Raw genomic sequence first — 20,741 nt, 5'->3', positions numbered from 1 at the left:
CGTTCAACCACTTCTGTACGGGCAGTAGCTCGGCCCACCGCAAGCAAGCACACCAGCAGGCTCACCGCCGAGTCGCTGAGCGCGAAATGTGAGAGCCCAGAGAGCGCGGCATGCGCACCTGACGCGCCCGCTCCGGCGGTTATAGATCTTGATAGTCATTAAACTCACCCCTCACACCATCGTCTTCATCTACGCGAAGCCTTCTACGAGCACTACCAGTTGAAGACGCCACCTGTTAGCAACTAATAGTTCTCAATACGCGCTTATTTTATAAACGTTAACAAGTTGATGCAGTTGTAAACAGTTTATCTGTTCCTCCACAGGTAGCGCGATAAGCTGTAAGTTTTCATTTATTGAATCAACATGTATGCTAATTTTTATGCATTCAGCTTACGGGGTGTAGCACTACTTATAATTTGCCGTCTTCTAGACCTCCTTGGACAGCAGCATACGTCCACGGTTGCTGCCCTTAGCAACGTAGAGAGTAGCGCCGACGAAAGGGGACGGAGGAGGGCTGGCGCACCCGTCTCGACGGCATGGCTGTCTGGGATCTCCCCTGTCTGGATCCGTAGAGCGCCTAGGTAGCTTGGGTGTATGGTTTCGCTTTCGCTCCCACACCTCTCGGGTTCGCTCTTTGTTCGGTTGGCGCCTCGTACGCGCATGGAACAACACGGCTCGAGCTCGCCAGTGTACACGCTTCACAGCATTCAGCAGCACCGGCCGGCGCAGTTGGCGGATCGGTCACGGAGCCTGTGCCTTGCGGACGACAAGTATGTAGGATTTGTTTCTGACCGTGAAACACGTTATAATCTTTACAGTTGTCAAGAACAGTTGGCACGAGCAGCATTAAAAGTAATATGATCAGTGTGTATGGCATACGTACAGGGTGGGGCATGTGTGTGTCGTCCTTGTATTTCACTCTGCCACGCCCACCGTTCAAAGGCCTTTAAATTAACCACAGGCAAACGTAGAACGCGAGCGTTGTGCTCTAAGCTGTACACTTTGTTAGAAATGTGCAAATATTAGCTTCTCAGTGTACTTTTCACCTTAATGATATTCTAGTCGCAGTAACTGAACGTTGGTGCTTAGCATTCCCGCACTTATTGACTTCTTTGTGATTTACGTTTTTATGATTATGTTTGTTTAGTTTTATCTTATAAGACGCTTAGCGCACCCCGTTCAGGAATTTGCAAACTTTCGCGCTCGTGCGCAGTCTCGTTTATCGGGCAGTTAAAAATCTCATTCGAACGAGCTCGGTTTGCCCGGATTGCAGCGTATGAACTTTGCTGTCGTGGTATCAAAGCCGGATTTTGAACTACTTGTGGTTACGTACCCAAAAACTGAAATTAACTCCCTTTCCAGCAGACGGCGTTGCCTACCAAACTTGCCGTTGCTTGTCCGATGTGCGCGACCCGCGTTTTTCTCTACGAGTTTCTCTATCGCGAAGCTCTCATTTTGATCGAATCCACGCGGTAATTTTGAGAAACGCTATGTTTGCCACCCATCCCTTGCAAATTAGAAGAATCTGTTACCCTTTCCACTTCTCCCTCTTGCTTATTACATCCGGTCTTTTTACTGCCGAGCGAGAAGGGACCGTGTTGTCTCGCTCAACTGTGCATTGAGTATGTGTTGAAGGGTGATATCCCAGCCGCGATGCCCACGTTTGGAGGCAGGTGAAACGCAAAAACCTCTGGGTATTAAGATTTCGGGGTGCGTTATGGAACTCCAGGCAGTCGAAATTAATCCACCAAGGCGTGCCTCATGGAGCACTGCGGAATTGGTGTCCTCCTAAACAGTATCAAACTGACCTAACGTGCATTTGCCGTCAAGAATGCAGCCAACAAAGGATGAAACTCAGCCGCTGATGCCCATCTGCCGTGCGTGGAACAAGTGGCGATGAGGTTGCACTTAGCCAACAAAGGATGAAACTCAGCCGCTGATGCCCATCTGCCGTGCGTGGAACAAGTGGCGATGAGGTTGCACTTCCTCAGACAGACTGGTTGTCCAACATTGCTGCCCTGCAGGGTTTGTGTATCGCAGTCATCGACGTCATCAATGCTGCGAGCCAAGTTACATACACCACCACCATATATCCCAGTGAATTCCACCAACTCATGTCCCCAGCACTCTGCCACCTACGAATGCGTTTCATCGAAAAAGGAAAGAATATAGGAGAGGCAGTTACGTAACATTTTTTTGCAGCAGGGCTCCGTCTTGCCGGCTGGCTCGTCGCCCTAGGTGTCTCGGTACTCTTGCGCCGCGGTGACAGGCGAGCAGACGATCTCGCTTCACGCCGGTGATTCGCTGCGCGATGAACCAAAGAATCTCAGATGTACTAGCGAAAACAGGGGAATTCCGGGAGACCTTTTCATGCAGCTCGGATAACTAGGGCCAACCTTTCCTTCCTCCATGTTTCGCCTAGAATCAACTCTACCATCAGTGGATGGTCATTATGTGTCCACTTTCGAAGTTTTTTTCCTTTTGATTTCCCCCAGCATATCAGTCGAGGAGAGCGTTTGGACAGTGCGTGTGGTAGGCGACGCTCCTCGCTGCGAGCCGTGCTGTATTCTCTCTGGCGCAGGAAAAGGAAGGCGGCGAGTGAAGATGGGCGTCGAGGGGACAGTCGGCAGCCTGGCCGCGGGGGTGATCGCCATCATCGTGGTCGTCGTGGTGGCCGTCGTCGTGGCCATCGTCCTCTGCTGCGTCTGCTGCATCCGCGGATGCGCGCGGCAGAGTGTGAGCTCCACCGCGGTGACATGTCGCCGCGGCTTACCACAGTGCTTATCGCAGTGGACGATTCTGAGGATCAGCAATTGCAAAACTGCGCCAAGAATACGGGACGGGAGAACACAAAGACGCACACACAAAGAGCGGAACCTCCATCTAGATTTTACTTCGAGAAAGCTGGCGACTTATGCACCTCTGATGTTATCTACGTGGATACCTCTGTCATGCGGCCGGTTCTGTATACGACAAAATGGGCGCTGTGTTAATGAGCGCGCTCTGGGAAATAAGCGATTCATGCGCACCTGTACGGCAGTAATCTCCCCCTACACTGCAACAGCCGCGACCGCAATAGCTGTTTACCTTATTTGGAGAAAACGAAATTCCTATCGAAGGCGACGACAAAAACATAAATTACCTAGGCATAGTACATCGCCAAAAGGGGCGACAACTGCGTTCATTCATCTTCTTTAGTACTACCAGGGAAAATTATGATTCTTAGATGGGCATATCCAGACTCTCCATGGTTTTAATGCGCACCTGGCCTTGGTATTTGCTTAGCCACTGCCTCGTACATGATTTATTTGCGTTTGTATACCTTAATAGACGATATGCGAAATGCGCAGCGCCATCTCTCGGCGCTCCGAGAACTAAGTCCTCCATGTTGGCACGGTACAGAAAACGAAACCGCTGCCCAGCGTTGGGTTAAAACGGCTGCGCTTTGTTTGGAAATAAAATGCCGATGCAGTGTTGCGCTACCCTCTCCACTGTTAAAAGACACTACGATGTGTGCCAGAACTAGGTGTGTTCCAGCTTTTCGCTTTTCTATTTTTTTACTCCGTTCCAACGTTTTAGTAACACAAAACGCCATGCAAGGTATCATGTGTCAGCACGCGGATCAGTGTGCAGCTTTCGCTTTCTGCGCTGATTTTTGACAAATCTCTCGAGGTGATTTGCGTTTAAATTAAGATAAGGACCACATCCTTTGTTGTCTCTGATCAAAATTAGAAGCCGATTTCGTGTATTTATCAACTTTCCGGTCGGGCGTGAATATATATAGACGCATACTTGAAAACGTAATAGAGAAGGTAATTTTTTTGAGCGGGCCTACGTATAAAAACTCAGGTGCGAATGCTTTATTTCTTGAGGATTCCTATACCTTCGATATCTGCGGCGACGAAAATCTAAAAAAAAAAAAGAAGCGAATAATATAGCTACTTTATTATGAAGGAGGGACGCATTTCTAAGCTAGAAAGTACGTGCAACAGTGTTCTGAAAACGCTTCAGGCCATCAGATTTTATTATCGTTGTGGCAAGCTCCAACAGCTTGCTTCGCAACAAAGCCATTTGTCCAAGTTTGGGAGTAAGCTAATTAAGTTTCGGAAGCAACCGAACATGCTAATTTCGCCCCTGCACACACAGCTTGACCAGTGTATCGAGTCCGTGCATGCACCTACAGCTGTAGCATCTTTCTCTAATCAAGCCGCCGCGGTGGCTCAGTGCTTATCTGAAAAAAAAGAAAGCTGCGTCTTTGCTTACAATATTTTGAATTATATGTGCATGCCTACTTTCCTCTTGTTAATGTCGACTGACTGCGTCTTAAGCAGGACGCGGTTTCAACGAATTGTGGCGAAAATCAACCGACGCCGGGCTCTGAAACGGTGACGTTGAAAACCGCGGATGCGCATTGCACACTACAGTAAAGGAATCGAATTACGCAGCTGGTCGAGGGTCTTGTGTGATTATACTGCAATGCACGAAGCTCCTGGCGTCGGCGCGAACGAAAGTTCGCACTGTCACAGAAGTTTGTCAACACACGTGCGCACTCACCGCAAAATAACCGCTCGCTACCCTACCAGATGAATTCGCGTCCACCTGGGAATAAAATAGCCATGATAATGCGTGATGCTTGAACTGGCGCTTTAATGCGAGCATTAAAACGACAACAGTACACGGTCACGGTTCGACTTTCCAACCCACTTTCGAGTGCCGATTATTGCGATCATCAGCGCCAGACTTCAAGCGAAGCTGAGGACGCGGTAGGAGTAAGCTGGCGCTTATTGAACGCACCTACATTTGGTCAAAGATCAGCTGTGAAAACAACGCAGCAGCTGAAGCTTGCCTGTTGAAATCCACTCGCAAGAAGAAAGTACGCATAGCAAACGATGCACCAGCCATAGAGTTAATATAACCAACTCGGCACCAGCTCGACGAGCTCGACCGTGCCAAGATGGAAACCGGAAGTTGTGGGCGCGGTGTTGCCAGACCGCCAAGCAATTTCGCATATCGTCTATTGTTACTCTGAAGACGCTCATAAGTCCCCCGTCTTCATGAACAAAATCCAGTTAGAAGTTTACGCTTTGTGCGTGCGTTTTTGTATTATCCGCCCATCCCGACTTCTTCGCGCAGTTTTGCAATTGCTGATCCTATGAACCAACTAACTTAGCATCACGTCTTCGTTGGTTCTAAGTACAAGTAAGCCTAAGTACAAGTCTAAGTAAGCCGGCTGCTGAATAGACACCATAGCGTTCACCGCCATCGTTAATACGGTGAAATGGCAGGGAGAAAAGAAAACTGAGGGAATGAAGAGTGTGCGTGAAGTATAAGGACGTGGTGGCTTTGTGTATGGCAGGCCTTCAAATATTCATCTTCGTCAGAGGGCGAGGATCAAGACGGCCCGATGCACAGCGTGGATATTGCCTTTCGAAACTAAATGCATGGCCCCTAATGCACGCACTTAAATTTCCGCAGACCAAAGGGGGAAGTCAACAGCCACCGTACAACTAGTTGACTCGATCGAGTTTGCTGCAGCAAGACAGGCAAGGCCACTTGTGAAAACTGCCGTGCTGCGTCCTGCTATGAGCTACGTGGATATTGCTGCATTCCCCCCCCCCTTTCCCCCTCATACGAGCACATTTTGGGGCACAGGTTCCGTCTGTCTGTGTGTGTGTGTGCCGTAATATTTCATTTTCTACGCGCTCACGTCATGCCTTCCCCATTGCACGGTAACCCCCCTCCGAGTGGACAACGCACTCGCTGATTAAGTACGGCAGGCTGTGACTACGAAGCGAAACCCAGGAGCGGGCGCTTAAACGCTGTAAATGCACAGGCCAGGTGTTGCGACAAATCGGCGCCAGCAGTATGCACTAGACCTCTACAGCATCGCTTTCCTGTTGCAGCTCAGAATTGTATTTCGCTTTTGCATTTTAGTGATGCGCGGCTTCTCGTGGCTGGAAGCGTTTGGAGGATGGAAGTGAGTGAAGTAGGGCCTCCTGAAGGGCGGGGTTCCGTGGTTGGTGGTGGATGCAGCTTCAGTAGGGTTTAGGTGGCTCAATTCTACGTTGGGTGGCAGTTCCTACACGGTGAAGGACAAAGGTAGATGGGTGGCGGCCTTGTAAAGGGTCGAAGTGGATGGTCGGTGGTGGTTTGCGAGGACAGCCGCAGTGGCGATGTCTGTATTTTATTTGTAGGCCTTTTCTCTCTTATAACACGTCTGGTTCAGGCGTAAGTTAGCCTCTTTGTCATTATATCGCGGTAATCTCACCTACAGATAAACTGTTCATTGTGCCGACTGGTGTTTCGTCACGCACTGATTACCCCCGTAAGGTTTGGAATTCCGCTTTAGCGTACTACCTCTCGCCTTAATTCTTTGATTCGAACTGAATCATTTAAGTGGAATCATTTAGCAGCAGGTCAAGTATACTCACCGACGAAAAATTTGCTTCCTCCTCTTGCCCATCAGAGGGTTTCCCTTTTTTTTTTCAGTACTATATGAGAGCTTCATTTTTGGTTCCTTTCATGCTTGTTAGTTTCCTTGCTTTTTATCGCTGCTGCCATGCAGTTGCACACTTGTTTTCGCTACTCTGGTCAGCAAAGCGAGCCATACGTGGTGCTGCTAAGCGCAGCTATAATCACAATTCATGCATGTGTTGTGTTGATTGTCCGTACCGTTCCGCTCCCATCAGTAATTCCCGTTGGGCCACGAGGGAATTCGTAATAAATAAACAAATGAATAAGCTATATCGGTAGAGGCCGTCTTCACTTTGTCCTCACTGCACATTAAACGCTATAGTTGCTCCACACACTGATCAAGACAAAGGCCTTTTCCAATGGCTTTCTATATTTGCTGTCCTGCGCCAGCCCAGACGCGTTATCCCAGCAAACTCCTTGAAACACGAGGAGCAGGTTTGAAGCAACATGCTGGGAGCTGCAGCCAGGGCGCCTAGGCCTTCTGTCACAGCAAGCACGCCTTCTGTGTATAGAGTGCAGCGTAGTTAACTGCCTTGAAGCTGCTGTTTGCCTTACCGAACGAACTTCCCCGGAAAAACTTCGGAAATCAAGAACGTCTCCTTCCTTTCTTTCTTTCCTTCTTTCTTTCTTTCTTTCTTTCTTTCTTTTTTCCTTCCTTTCTTTCTTTCTTCCTTTCTTTCCTTCCTTCTTTCTTTCTTTCTTTCTTTCTTTGTTCCTTTCTTTCCTTCCTTCTTTCTCGCTTTCTTTCCTTCTTCCTTTATTTCTTTAATTTGTTTCCTTCTTTCTTTCTTTTCTTTCCTTCTTTCACTGTTTCTTGCATTCACTCGTCAAGTCTTCTATTTGGAAATATACGCAGAGTTCTGTATTTAGCTCACCTGTTTTTGAAAAATTCCTGCACGCAATGTACTGGCCTAATCGAAAGCAGCCATCCCTGAGAAGGTAGCATTTTATTGTGTACGTCCTTTTAGATGTAACTGACCATCATCAATTGCTTCGTTTTCTAGAATTAAGGACACACAGCTGTCGGCTGCGAGTTCAGTTTTTGCTGACTATTCCACTTTTCAATTCCCCTTTGCAGGACGTCCACACCGTGGTGGTCCAGTCCCCCGCACCGGGTGCCTTCATGCATCCGTCGGGCCCTGGAGTGGGCCAGCCGTCGTTGGCGGTCAGCGCCAGTGCGCCGCCCTACCCCGGGATGTGAGCCACAACTGCACCGGTGCAGGCCACGGGCAGCCAAGAGAAGGCATCCTCTTCTCCTCTCATGTATCGGTAGCTGCAGAGTGTCAAAAAGAACCCACCTCATGTATTGTTTGAACAAGACGCCAGACACTGCCATGATAAACCTGGCGCGTCAGTAGAACAGCTTGCTCTTTTTATTTGAATTGTATTCTTTCGAATAATTAATAAACAAGTTTCTGGTACTGCTTTTATTCCTACTACTAGCACAATTTGCTATATGTGTGAATTCTGTCACGCAGCAAATGGGCAAGGAGCTAAAGCTTTATGGGTTCTCGTCGAATGCGCTATTCCCCTTAACCGAACTTTCATTCAACCTTGCGTTCGGCGCATGATAGTGATGTGGCATAACACACAACCATTAATCTCTACTCACGAAATTTAGCGTTTTTCACCAATATTCAAAAGCACTCGGATACAATTAAGCCCGTTTCAATTACCTACCGTACATTCGACAGCTGTCTTCTTTAAACGAGGGACTTGAATTAAACAAATGAAATCGCCTTCCGCGTCATAGCAGCTGAATTATGACGTCATGAGTTTCGACTTATAGACGCGGTCCAGGATTGATTTGCCAACGGCAAATGAAAATGGAAGAGAGTTGTTATGTGCATGTTCGATCGCATCGCCGTTTCAAACGTTTTTCATCGCCATAAAGTATTAATTTGCATTGATCTGGCAGACAAAGAAGCTTTGTCTTCCAATTTCCCCAACTCAATCCACTCCATAGCTTAACTCTGCGAACTGCCTTCTGTGAGAAGGCACGCTTGACCGTTCGAAAGTACACCACGTGTCCAACCTTCTTGGACAAAAATTTTGAACACTGAAATATTGTAAGGCATTGTTATGTAAATATTTAACGTAACTGTCCGTTCTGCCTATGTGTTGGAATATGTTTCTTTTGGAGTGTTTCCACCACTCGCATTGAGCAGTTAAGACTGCCGTAGAGAACCAATGCGAAACGCTTTTGACAATGGCAAAACGTTAACAGCAAAAAAAAATAATAATAATGCCTGCCGACGAGATATCTTCCGATATATTTGTTGTTGTAGAAAAACCTTACAAATGTGCAAGAAATTGCGTTCATAAACTGGTTCTCGTTCAAAAATGCATTTGTCCAGAAATGTTGATCATGGTCCATAATAAGCCACGAACACGATCACAAATGTCTTCATTTTCCGCAAGGCCACCAAGAATGCTGGAATCGAGGGAAAGATCATGTGGCAAGGCTTCAATTGCCAGATTAAATTCAACGTGATGTCAGTTGGAAATTACCTCAAGACGAACAACACATGATCATTCGGATGATGATGTGTTGTTCGTCAATCAAGACATTCGGACTTCTAGTTCAGTGCACTTACGGGAATCCTTCAATTTGGAGTAGACTTCAGTCAAGAAGTAATTATTCACCAGAATTTCCGGACCGGGACGAATTTTTCTTCAACTGCGAACTTTCTGGAGTGATTACTCCCTTAACTACATATAACGACAGTACTTCCTTTGGGAATGTCCCGAATAGCACATACACTCTGCTACTTTTCTTTCCCCCCCTCTCCACGTGTAGAGTAGCGTACCTAGTTATCCTCCCTGCCTCTCCGTTCATCGGTTTGTCACTCTCTCTTCATAACCGGTCAAACCGAGCCAAAGAGACTGCAGGGCGAGTATTTCTGCATACCCGGATACGTTTCCGCGTCCCGGCTGACATGACTCGAGCTGCCACCTGCATGCCGTCTGACGTCATGCCGGGAGCAGCGCGCCAATCACGCGAAACAAAAACCCGCGCGCCCTTCCTTCACGGCTCTGTGCACTCCAGGCTCACAGCAGCTGCGTTCGTTGCCAAGGTCGAAACCCCCCTACGCACCCGCAGCTTTCCGGCGTGCAGTGCTACTGCGCCGTATTGTCGCCTCATAGCGTGCTCGAAGTGCGCTCAACGCTAAACGGGAGCGGCAGTGGTACAGATGGTTACTATCGTGTTGCCACAGTAGTATTTGTGCCCTACGTCACCCAGTGTGGGACAGTGTTGTTGTTCTGGCATTAGCCGGTGCTCCATGTCCGTGAAACGCGTCCTGTTGGTAGTCGGCCTGGTTGCCCTGATTATTGTATCCTGCCTGGTCGGGCTTTACATAGCGGCACTCCTGCGACGGCAAGGGATATTTCCGCGAAGAAACCGAAACATTCAGGTAAGGATCTATAGTTTGGCTTCCAATTAGCTGCTTTATGCCTATAGATAAACGCTTTCTTCTGGTTTTCTTTCTTTTTTTAAGAACTTGGCATGCTGCGCTCGATCTTTCAACCGTCCTTTATATAACCATATTAAGAACAGTTTTGAAATTTTGGCCAAAACAAAAATAAACGTTGCCTTAACGTTTAAGCCTGGTAAATGAATAACTGTTTCTTGAAGCCTTAATTTCAAACAAAAGTGCCTTTGTCGACGCAAAGCCCTTTTTTACGCAAGGTACTTTTCGAAGCCGCTTTACCACTACTCTCTAACTACACACTCTCAGAAGCCTTAAGTCCTGTTTTCTTTGTACACTAAGGATTTCGAAAGCCCCGCACTTTTTTTCATCGTCATAGGCTTTCCTTCATGCCCCTAAACTTTGTATCATACGTCATATTCTCATGACAAGTCCGAGCTGCTCGAATGATTCTGCAAAGTCGTGCCAACTCTTCATCATGGGAACAGTGGCGCTTCAACCAGCACTGCAATGACCGGTCCAGACGTAGCAGGAGTCAATGGCAAACTGTTTACTTGGCAAAACGCACGAGGTAGTGCGCAGACGGTCACGCGGGGACGAGGCGCTGAACGGAACACAGTGGTCAGGCCATACACAGGGCACTGCGGATCACGGAGCGGCAGTACGACGGCACACAACATTCGGCTCCTTTAGCATGTCATATGCCTTATTTCCGTCACCTTTACTGGAGTGCAGCCACTGTAACTGGAGTACCGGGAGCCCGCGCGCCTCCTGTGATCGCGGAGGCCACGGCATCAGCAATCACCCTGAGGGCGCCAGATATATTCTTCCACCGTGGCACTGGCCCAACCGGCGATGGAAAATTTATCAGCGAGGGCCCGAAATCTGCCTTGTGCGGGGAAGCCCACTATGGCCCTTTTTTTTTTTCTTCCATCGAGATCAGGTGAGGGGGGAGGACCTTGTACCCATTACAAAGCCGGTGGGTACTCGGTGGCTACATGGTGCACGGCACGCTACACGTGTTTAATGATCACATCGGCATGCTATCACAAGCACAGACCACGACTTGGGTCAGAGTCCCTAGGCGAACTCCTCTCCCACTGTTTCCCTGTAACTATATAGTCTTTCATAAACGTTTTTATCATCGTCATCATCCAACCCACCTTGTTGTTCCGCACCCATCTGGAGGCTCAGATGACTTTGTGATATCTGCACCCCACTTCAGTGTCAGCAGGGTGCAAAAAAAAGACACGACCAGCCGCCCCAAACACCGCACCGTGATGCGAGGCTATAGTGGTGACTGAGTGAGTGACTTCATTGCTGTTGTTGTTCTTGTTGCGACTGTAGGAAATGAAAGTGCGCGGGCCTGCCCACTGGCTCGAGCTGAGCCACAACCACTGCCACGTGCAAACAGAGGAGAGATTGTTTTTGTTTGTTTTTTGTTTATGGGGTTTAACGTCCCAAAGCGACTAAGGCTATGAGAGACGCCGTAGTGGAGGGCTCCGGAGATTTCGACCACCTGGGGTTCTTTAACGTGCACTGACATCGCACAGTACACGGGCCTCTAGAATTTCTCCTCCAAAGAAATTCAGCCGCCACGGCTGGGATCGAACCCGCGTCTTTCGGGTCAGCAGCCGAGCGCCGTAACCACTGAGCCACCGCAGCGGCTAGAGGAGAGATGAAAGATGTGAGAGGAGAGATGGAAAGAACACATGCGCGTCGCAACAACCGCGTAGCGACGACGCCGGTTGCAACATATACCCCCTTCTTTATTACAACGGGGCTGGCACGAAGGCCTATTTATGGGCGAGGAGAAGTAGGGCCAGAAAATTACATATAAAGGTCAGTGGTTGCCTCGCGTGCAAGTTTCCAGAGGGACTGCGGCAACGTAGGTAAGGCCCACGCGCGCCGTTACCCGGTACAGTTCATTCGCGGTATGCGGTGACAAGAGAAACTGATGCGCTTTAAAACAGACCCACACAATTTTTAAATTATTGTGCACACTAGCAATTTACTGCTTGCATTAAAGTGTGAGAGAATAATGCTTGTTCATGCTTTTGTGCCGCGCACGGAAGTGCGCGTTGGCACCGCGCCTCCACCTGAGGCGTTTTGCATGCGGAAAGCATATCTGCATTTATGCCCTCGCGAAAGAAATATCCCCTGTGCATCCGCGCGCGCGCACACACACACACACGCACGCACGCACACGCACACGCGCGCGCACGCACACACACACACACACACATACGCACGCACACACACACACACACATAATAGGTACGCACGGCGAGGTGCGCAAAAGCTATATCTAAGGCATCTGAGCTGGCAAAGCTCGCATTACGCGCCCAGAACAAATCCAAAATGGCTGCACATACCATCAGAAATAAGGATAATTGCCGGGGCATGCCGAGACCTCGTTAGACACTGTGCAGACAAGCTAAGCGGATTTGTTTTGCCATCTGCCGGAGGTCAAATAAGGAAAATTACTGAGACGTGGCCTCTGCGATCGGCTCCCGCAGCGTGCCATTGCAATGCCGTATCGGATGTCACAGAGGCCACCACCGAGGCCTGGTATGCAGGCAAGCTGAATCCCCTTGATTTAATGCAAGCGGACTTGCCTCACCGTCTGCCGGAGGTCAAATAAGGAGAATTAGCGAGGTCTCTTCCGACAGTCTGTACAGACAAGCGGACTTGTCTCGCCATCTTCCGGAGGTAAAATAAGAATGATTACCGAGACGTGGCCTCTGCGATCGGCTCCGGCAGCGTTCCGTTGAAATGCCGTATCGGATATCACGGAGGCCACAACTGAGGCCTCTAGCGGACTTGTCTCGCCATCTGCCGGAGGTCAAATAAGGAGAATTGCCGAGGCTTCTTCAGACAGTCTCTGCTGACAAGTGGACTTGTCTCGCCATCTGCCGAAGGTTGAAAAAACCAAAAGAATGAAAGCGTGGCCTCCGAGACTTGCTAATAACTTTGGCCACTTTGGGCTTTTTGGGTCTTGCTTGCTTGCGATCTCAGAGGACATTTAACACCAGCGTTCTCAAATCGCAGCTTGTCAACCTTCGAGCATCCCTTTTTTTTAACTGAAGCCGCGAGACCTTTCCACTGAGTACGCAGCGATAGATGTGCGCAACTTCACGAGGGAAGTAACGACATTTTTTTCCCCTTGCTTAGTCCTAACTGGTAAGAACAGTTGAGTGGGGGGAATCTCCGAGACCATGCAGGGAGCGAGAAAATTTGACCGCTGTGAAGGAATATATCTGATGGATGGTCTACTCAAAAATAGCCAAAGGAAAAATTTTTCCTGCCGAAATGTGACCTCTTGAGGGTTCGTGGATAAAATCTACATGCTGCAGTACCCATTTATAGTTCGTAAAGGTTCAGGTTCCGGCTATTAGGTCCATTCCTGGTGTAATAAGACAGCGCCAAGGGCTGAGACTGATTCATAACAAGGTATAAACACGGCGCTGACTTTTGTGTTTTTTTTCTCTTGTTTTTTAACTCTTGAGTACGTTTATTGTTGAAATCCACATGTACGTATATGTATTCTTTTCTTCTCTCTGTTTATGCGGGCTTTTTTTTTTTTTCACACTCTGCGACTTGAAATCCAAGTTAAGGGTGGTAGGGGCGGGCAAATAGCACTTTTTTAAAGCGAGTCGAATGCGAATAGTGTAGCTATAGCTACACCTTTCGACGAATCGAATATGAATCGGTTATTGGCATGATTATTCGCTACTCCGAATAGTATTACAAACGAATAATTATGCTCTAGATCGATGCGCTAACGGCAGAGCTATAACTTGCGGAGCTAAAGCTGTAGCTGTCGAAAGACGCGGCAGTTATCTTCGCTATGGGCACAACGACAGAATAACTCTGCGTGGCCGTCATTACATGTGCATCGGGAAATTACCTTCTATTACTGGCGACGACGGCGAACGAACTAGCGCCGCATGTAAGCCATATGGCCTTCGATATACCAAGGCACGGTTTGCTGAACCTGGCTGAACTCTGCCGAGACACCCAGACTTGGTAGCGTTATAGAGCATCATTAACGACGCCATACGAATGGACCATGTCGCGTCGCTGCACTCGAATACCAGTCGTGTGCTGCGCGGCGTCAGAGTGGGCCGTTTTGCGAAATAGTCGCCGAAGAATTCTGCATGCCTTATCTGAACTTTCAGTTATTCACAGAGTATTTGATAGCTTGAGGACATATTCGATTCGTTTCGAGTCAGTGTTAACATGTAATGTTGATTCGCTCAGCCAGTTGAAGTGGAAAATCTTCGATTCGACACTCGAAATTTTCGAACAGCGCCGCTACATCTGCGACGCCGTCCATTCAATTCGAGGCGTTCATACTGTTCATACATGGGTTTCCAGATTTGGCGACGTGACAGGGTTCAGGCACGTTTCGCAAACCCTGCCTTGGAGCCCGAACTCGAAGGCCATTGCTCGCATCCCTCGTCCCTTACATCGACCGAGATGCGGCATCAGTTTATTCGCTGACGTCATCAGATGACAAAAGTAATCGTACCTATGCATATTAGATACCGTCATAAAGTTAACATGCGGACCCCTTAGTGGAGATCATAGTTCTATCTTTTTTCTAGCTGTGTGCGAAGAAAACTTTTCTAAAAAAAAAAAGAATCAAACATGAATAGAGCGTTAATAACTGAACTGAATACGAACTGAATGTCTGTGTAGTTTTTCGCTACCTGTTCGCATATTCATACGAAACGAATGATCATCCGAGACGTGAAAGGCTTGCGGCAGCGCTTTAAGTCACGGAGTTAAAGTTGTAGCTGTTGAAAAACGTAACACTGATGTCCACTAAGGGGCTCTGAACACCAAATCAGTATATTAAATCTATGACCTTTATATCACGCACATAGGGAAATTACGTTTTGGTGCTAGAGAAGCCAGCTCCAAATTTGATTTGGTGAGAGGGATGAGAGTTTGAGTCATGGCATCCTACAACGGGCACGAAGGCGGGGTTTGCTAAGCCTAGTTGAACCATGCTGCGTCATAACATCTTGAAGGCCACGTGTATATAAAAATTATGGACCCTGCCGCGCGAATGAACCTTGTCGCGACGATGAGCCCTCTTTCCTGCACGGACCAATCGCGGCATCGGAGTAGGCTCTGTTCTTGAAAAAGTCGTCAAAATTAACTACGGCGTGACCTATTCGAACTTAGTACCGGTTTTCAAGAAGTAGCGTAGCACATTGAAGTTTGAAGTTTATTCATTGCTTTGTTATAGAGGTAACAAACGCGCAATACAGCAGGAGCTAAAGGCGTAGCGTCAGGGGCTCCTGCCCTATCGAGCAGGAACGGCAGACAGGATGCAATTGCACACAAAACTTGCAAGCATATACCATACATCTTGTACAGACAGCAAACGTTGAAACTGAACAGAAAAAAAAAATTGTAAAAACACATAGCACACGCTCGAACAGAAAATTAAGTTATTGTATTCAAACAAAGCAACACAATGAGAAATTATGAAGTTAAGTATTTATTATTTCACCCTCCAGCAGGAATCTTCTTTGTGACTTCTTTGGAATGGATGCCCTGAAATGAATCCTGTTTCCTAGGTTATCTAAAAATAGGGGGACGTGGTAGTTTACGTGTTGCGTGAGATAGTTCGTGCGTATGGGTGGTGTTCGAAGTGTTTATTTTTCCGTAAGCAGTACTAACTTGGTGTCTCATTGCATTCATAAAAGAGGCACAAAAAGAGGAAAGACGCCTGTCTTGCGAACGCTCTGCGCTACTTTCTGGAATTATGAGCCATCTAGCTGGCCTGCAAGTTCTGTTCGTATACTAATAATTACCGACAACAGGTTAGATTCGTTCGAATAATTTTGAACATGCTCTATTTGATTCGTTTAACGATTAAAATTATATTTGAGTCGCTTTTCAGAAATTTAGAATATGAGCAGACCTTGTAGCTTTAAATACACAAGTTACAGCGCCGCACCGTACAACACCGTCGCTAGCGCTTCTCTTTTCCGCATCGTTTTGCACGAATATTTGCTACTTGTGAGAACAGTCATGAAAATATTTGATTCGGCAGCGAGGTGGCACTATCCTAATTGATCCGGTTTTAAAAGAGTGCCGTTCGCATACCGCTACTAAACCCCTATCTTTATGAGAACAAACGCGGGTTAATAACATCCTAGTCGGAATGAAGAGGAATAAATGGGATTGGGCAGGGCAAGTAATGCGAAGGCAAGACAACCGCTGGTCCTTAAGGGTAACGGCGTGGCTACCAAGAGAAGGCCAGTGCAGCAGGGGGCGGCACAAAGTTAGGTGGGCGGATGAGATTAAGAAGTTTGCGGGGATACGGTGGCCGCTGTTTGCACAGGACAGGGTTAGTGGTATGGGAGAGGTCTTTATCCTGCAGTGGACACAGCCAGACTGATGATGATGATGGCTGATTCATCATTACTTGAAGCTCGAGTTCCTCGCATCACACGAGAACACCGCCGGTGTTCAAGACAAAATTCGTTGATTGGTAGAGAGAGGTCACGTGACCCTGTGACATCATTATTTTATCAACACAACATGCCCTGACGGGCTATCCTGATTGGTCGAGAGAGTTCACATGACCTTGTGACGTCATCCCAACCTGCCCATTGGTTTGCGCGCAACGTAGGTTTCTAGACAACTCAGGAAAAAAAATGTGATATGTGCAAATGTCAGCACTGTCACAGCTTAGCGTGTGCCTTCCACTGCAGTTTAGCAGTCCAAATGTAGCGGTTGATGGGCTGAAAATTGGAAACTGACGTAGACACACACAGAAGTTTCAACTGAAGCTGCCACTAGCCTGAAATCTAATGCTATCGCACTCCGTTTTTTTTTGCCTTTCTCGCTTATGAAAGCTCAGCTTTGTATGACAAAGTCTCTTTTTCATTAGGACGAAGTATAGTCTGTCAACACATGCCAACTTTACTCTCTCCTCAGGGTCCCCTCAAAGAGCTCTAGTCGTCTTTGCTGTCCCGTCGCGTACGGGGCTGTTCTTTGTGAAAAGGTTACAAAGTTCACACCTTTCTCTGCCTGCAGGGTGTCGACCCCAGCTGCCCAGTCTACTCCGAGCAATGCTGGCCGCAGGCGGCGCAGTACCCAACGCCAGCCCCGATCGCCTACGGGGCTCCCGCCGCCATGCCTCTTGCTTCTTCGTGGCAGTATCCAGGGCCCAGCCCATACGCTGCCCAGCAGGGTCCGGCTTCGTCGTACCCGGGGCAGCCGTGGACCCCGCAGTACAGCGGCTACCCCGGACAAGCTCCCAAAAACACTAGCCCGTTGTTTCCAATTTAGTCTGCGCACCATTAAAAAAAAAAGGTGCGCGGTGTGGTAGTGCGTCAACTTCGTAAATATGCAAGTCTCTTCCCGGATGCACGGAGCTCCTGGAGGTTCAGAATGATGCTCCATTTTGCGGTATCTGGCTCTGCGTCGTTTTTACCTTTTGACGAGATGCCAACACAACAATGACTGCAGCATTTTCTCTTATGTACTGTTGCTCACGTAAATGGCGTTTGCATGTAAATGGCGTGATCATAGCTTCAAAGTAATTATCTCTCATTTTATGACAGAAGCAAGAATAACTGCTAAATATAATGATAAATTTCAGATCCAGTTTACTCATATCGTGCAGCAGTGCCTGTTTTGATCGGCCTGAAAGAGCCCTTCAGCTACAATTCGACGCTGCTGAGGATACTGAGATATTCAAATCAAATCAATTTATTTAGCATTTCTTTCAATACAGAAATAAATGCAAGGATAAGAACAAAAAGCTGCTTCTCGAGCAGCTTGACAACGGTTCTTACCCCTTGTTTTCTCTTGGCAACTGATAACAGCAGAAATAATACAAAGCTGCGATTAAAATTGTAGGAAGATAAGAGCAGGCAGTATACATAGAAACTGTAAACACAAAATATATAGTAAACACAAAATACATAATATACATAGTAATTCCAAACACAAAATGCCGCATATTAGTAAAAAGTAATAATACCGGTTCAATGTAACTGATAGACATGGATTCAATAAGACGAATACTAATACTTAATCACCAATATTTTGCACACTGAAGAACATCTAACGGCGAAATTTACATATGGCTATACAGGACTAAAAACATTTCCTGCTACATTTGCAGGCATAGAAGCACAGACCACAGTTTTACCACACACAGGTGTAATGCAGCCACCATTAAAAATACGTGCACAAAAGGCTGCAATAATAAAACCAGATTTCAAAACATTGACGTTACCTCCCTAAATTGTGAGTGAACAAACGCTTAAGGTGTTGTTTCGATAGTGTGTGGATGTCCGTGTTTGAATTATGATAGTTGTTAAGTAAAGTAGGCATGATGTATTGTAGTCTGTTCTGACCATGATTCGTGCGGGAAAACGGCACCAACCATACTTCTCTTGTTCTTATATTGTACGGCACCTCGGGCGGTTTTGTTAAATTGCATAATCGTAGAAAAGGCATCCGATTAAATTTCAGGGAATATTTGTATTTTAATAGGGCATTCAGCTCGTACATATGTGTCACAGGAACAACACCAAGTAATGGGAACAGGTCACTTGTGTGAGCTCCGTATGGAACATCTGCTATGTGACGGAGAGCTCTTTTTTGTAAAAGAAGGAGTTTGTTGATGTTCGTTAGTGATGCAGTTCCCCATACAAGATCACAATAGTTTAGGTGAGGATTGAAAATAGCATTATAAAGTAGCAGCTTTATTTTGAGTGGAAGAACTTGTCTAAATCGGCAAAGTATCCCCCAAGCCCTGGCCAGACATTTAATCACACAGTCTACATGGATATCCCAGATCAAGCTCTCGTGAAAGGTGACACCGAGCGTTTTCACTTCTTTTGTTATTTCTATCTTCTCAGATCCTAAATAGAGATTAAGATTACGGTCAACAAATTTTTGTGATGGCGAGAAAATGACAGCCTTTGTTTTTTTATTGTTTATTGCTAAAGAATTAATTTTGCTCCATTCTGACAATTTATTCAGGGTAATATTTCCTAATTTCTCGAGTTCCGTCGTATCGTCACATTGAATGAAAAAGCTCGTGTCATCTGCATAAATTACCAAAGAGGCTTCTGGGGATACCCGTGTTATATCATTGATGTATATATTGAAGAGTACCGGTCCGAGGACACTGCCCTGTGGTACTCCGCATGTTATGCTTCGTAATATGGACTGCAAGCGTGAATGAGTCGGCATATTACTGATAAAACACGTCGCGGCGGCTCAACTAGAGAGCACGACGTCGCAGGTTCGATTCTGCGGCTTTGGGAGGTCAGTGTGAAGCTACTTCCCACGCAAGGACTTGTTCAGTAGGTGTTGCGAAGACGTGGTACTATTTTAATGCAGTGCTTTCAGAATGCTGTGACCAATGGTGAGGAAGTCCTGCCATTGATATGCTAGGAACCGAATTACGCTTCCTGTGAAGTATTTTGTTACGCTTCCTATGAAGACGCCTCATAATAAAAATATCTTCCGAAACACATCATACGCCCTGCGCCCTCTGACACTACACACCCCGAAACGGCAGGGGCTCTTCCTGGGAATACTGCCTCGCATGCCGAGAGCAACACACCGCCCTGCACCGCCAGCAGCTTCGCCGACGATGACTGAGAAGTGATCGATGCAGTTGGGCTTGCTAGCTCCTGTTCAGTATTTCTGAGCAGTCCGCGACGAGTGCAGATGTGTAGCACACGTTAACTGCGCCGTGAGTTCTAAACACCTATCTCGGGCTGCTCAGCAAGTGGGTGAAAAGTAGCCGAAGCAGGAAAACCACTCCGCTGTCAACATTAGTAGCGTCAAAGCTGTGAACACGCACTGCCTCCCGCACCGGGGCCGCAGTACTGAGTCGGCTGAAAATGCCGAACCTATTCAGCGCCGAGCATACATTATCTGGCTCCTGGTGCTCTTGGTCGAAAACAGCCAATCGGAACTGCCCCTATGAGTCGGCCTTTGCCTTGCAGAGATTTTAGCAAAATGCTTGCCCGTTATCGTAATGAACACAAGGCGACCCTGGGCGTCGTCAACTCGTCATCAACGCACTCCGTAACGTGCCCGTAGCGTGTGCACGCGTGCGCCCACCAGGCGCAATGACATAAGCAGCGTTCTGCGCATGCGCGTTCGTTACCCGTAGAATCGCTGCGTTCGCAAGCTCACTGCGTGTGCCCAACTAAAAGTGTTTAATGATATTCCAACCGAGATCTAGAAGACGAAATGAGCCTGGGTAGGGCATGTAATGCGAAAGCAAACTAAACTATGCCGTTTAAGGGTGAGGGAGGAGGCTCCAGAGAAAGGCAAGAGTAACAGACAGCGACAGAAGGTCAGGCGGGCGGGGGCGACTCGGAGCAATGTTACTAGAACTATGGTGCTAGAACTGAACCAGTTTCGCAGCTTCCCATCTTGGCCAACGGCGGAAGGTATATGCTATTAACTAGAGGGAAAGCTGGCGGCTCTGAACTTCATCCACCATGGACGCCCGAGGCGCGCTGAAAAGACAGCACCTCGGATGGCATTTGGTGCCTTGTTGACTGTGCAACGGATTAGATTTTTTTTTGTTATTTAGTTTCGTTTTCACCACTGTAGTTTTTGCAGATGTTTTCTGCGCTTTGTGGTGGTGTAGTGTAGCTACGCACGCAGTTAATTTGAGATTCGAAGCATCTGAAGGCGCTTGACTCGAAATGAGCTGAACACAGTGTATAGTGCCTGCTATAGCCTACGTCCGTTTACCCCCTCCCTGGGAGCCTTTTACGCAGAGTGTTGGGTTTGCTCAGCGGGAACCTGTGCTACCAGTGCATCTAA

At 47.5% G+C, this 20,741-nt stretch overlaps 1 protein-coding gene and 1 long non-coding RNA gene across 2 annotated transcripts in view; both read left to right on the top strand.

Moving 5' to 3' along the window:
* The window catches only part of LOC149365295 (uncharacterized), a 16,161-nt gene extending 8,266 nt beyond the window's left edge, over positions 1-7,895 (top strand). Inside the window, exons 2-3 of the long non-coding RNA XR_016290465.1 lie at positions 2,582-2,736; positions 7,553-7,895. This is a non-coding gene — a long non-coding RNA (uncharacterized LOC149365295). The remainder of the gene's footprint in view (positions 1-2,581; positions 2,737-7,552) is intronic.
* Positions 7,896-9,550: 1,655 nt separating this feature from the next.
* On the top strand, positions 9,551-19,428 carry LOC149365294 (uncharacterized). The gene is made up of 2 exons (XM_089579926.1): positions 9,551-9,890; positions 16,968-19,428. The coding sequence occupies exons 1-2, from the start codon at positions 9,759-9,761 to the stop codon at positions 17,220-17,222; spliced, it is 387 nt and encodes a 128-aa protein (XP_089436052.1). The 5' UTR covers positions 9,551-9,758; the 3' UTR covers positions 17,223-19,428.
* Positions 19,429-20,741: the final 1,313 nt, after the last annotated feature.

Source organism: Amblyomma mixtum, chromosome 1 (assembly GCF_055824585.1).
Source record: "Amblyomma mixtum isolate Tamu chromosome 1, ASM5582458v1, whole genome shotgun sequence".
NCBI classification, from domain to species: Eukaryota; Metazoa; Arthropoda; class Arachnida; order Ixodida; family Ixodidae; genus Amblyomma; species Amblyomma mixtum.
This window is presented reverse-complemented; position numbering and strand designations above follow the sequence as displayed.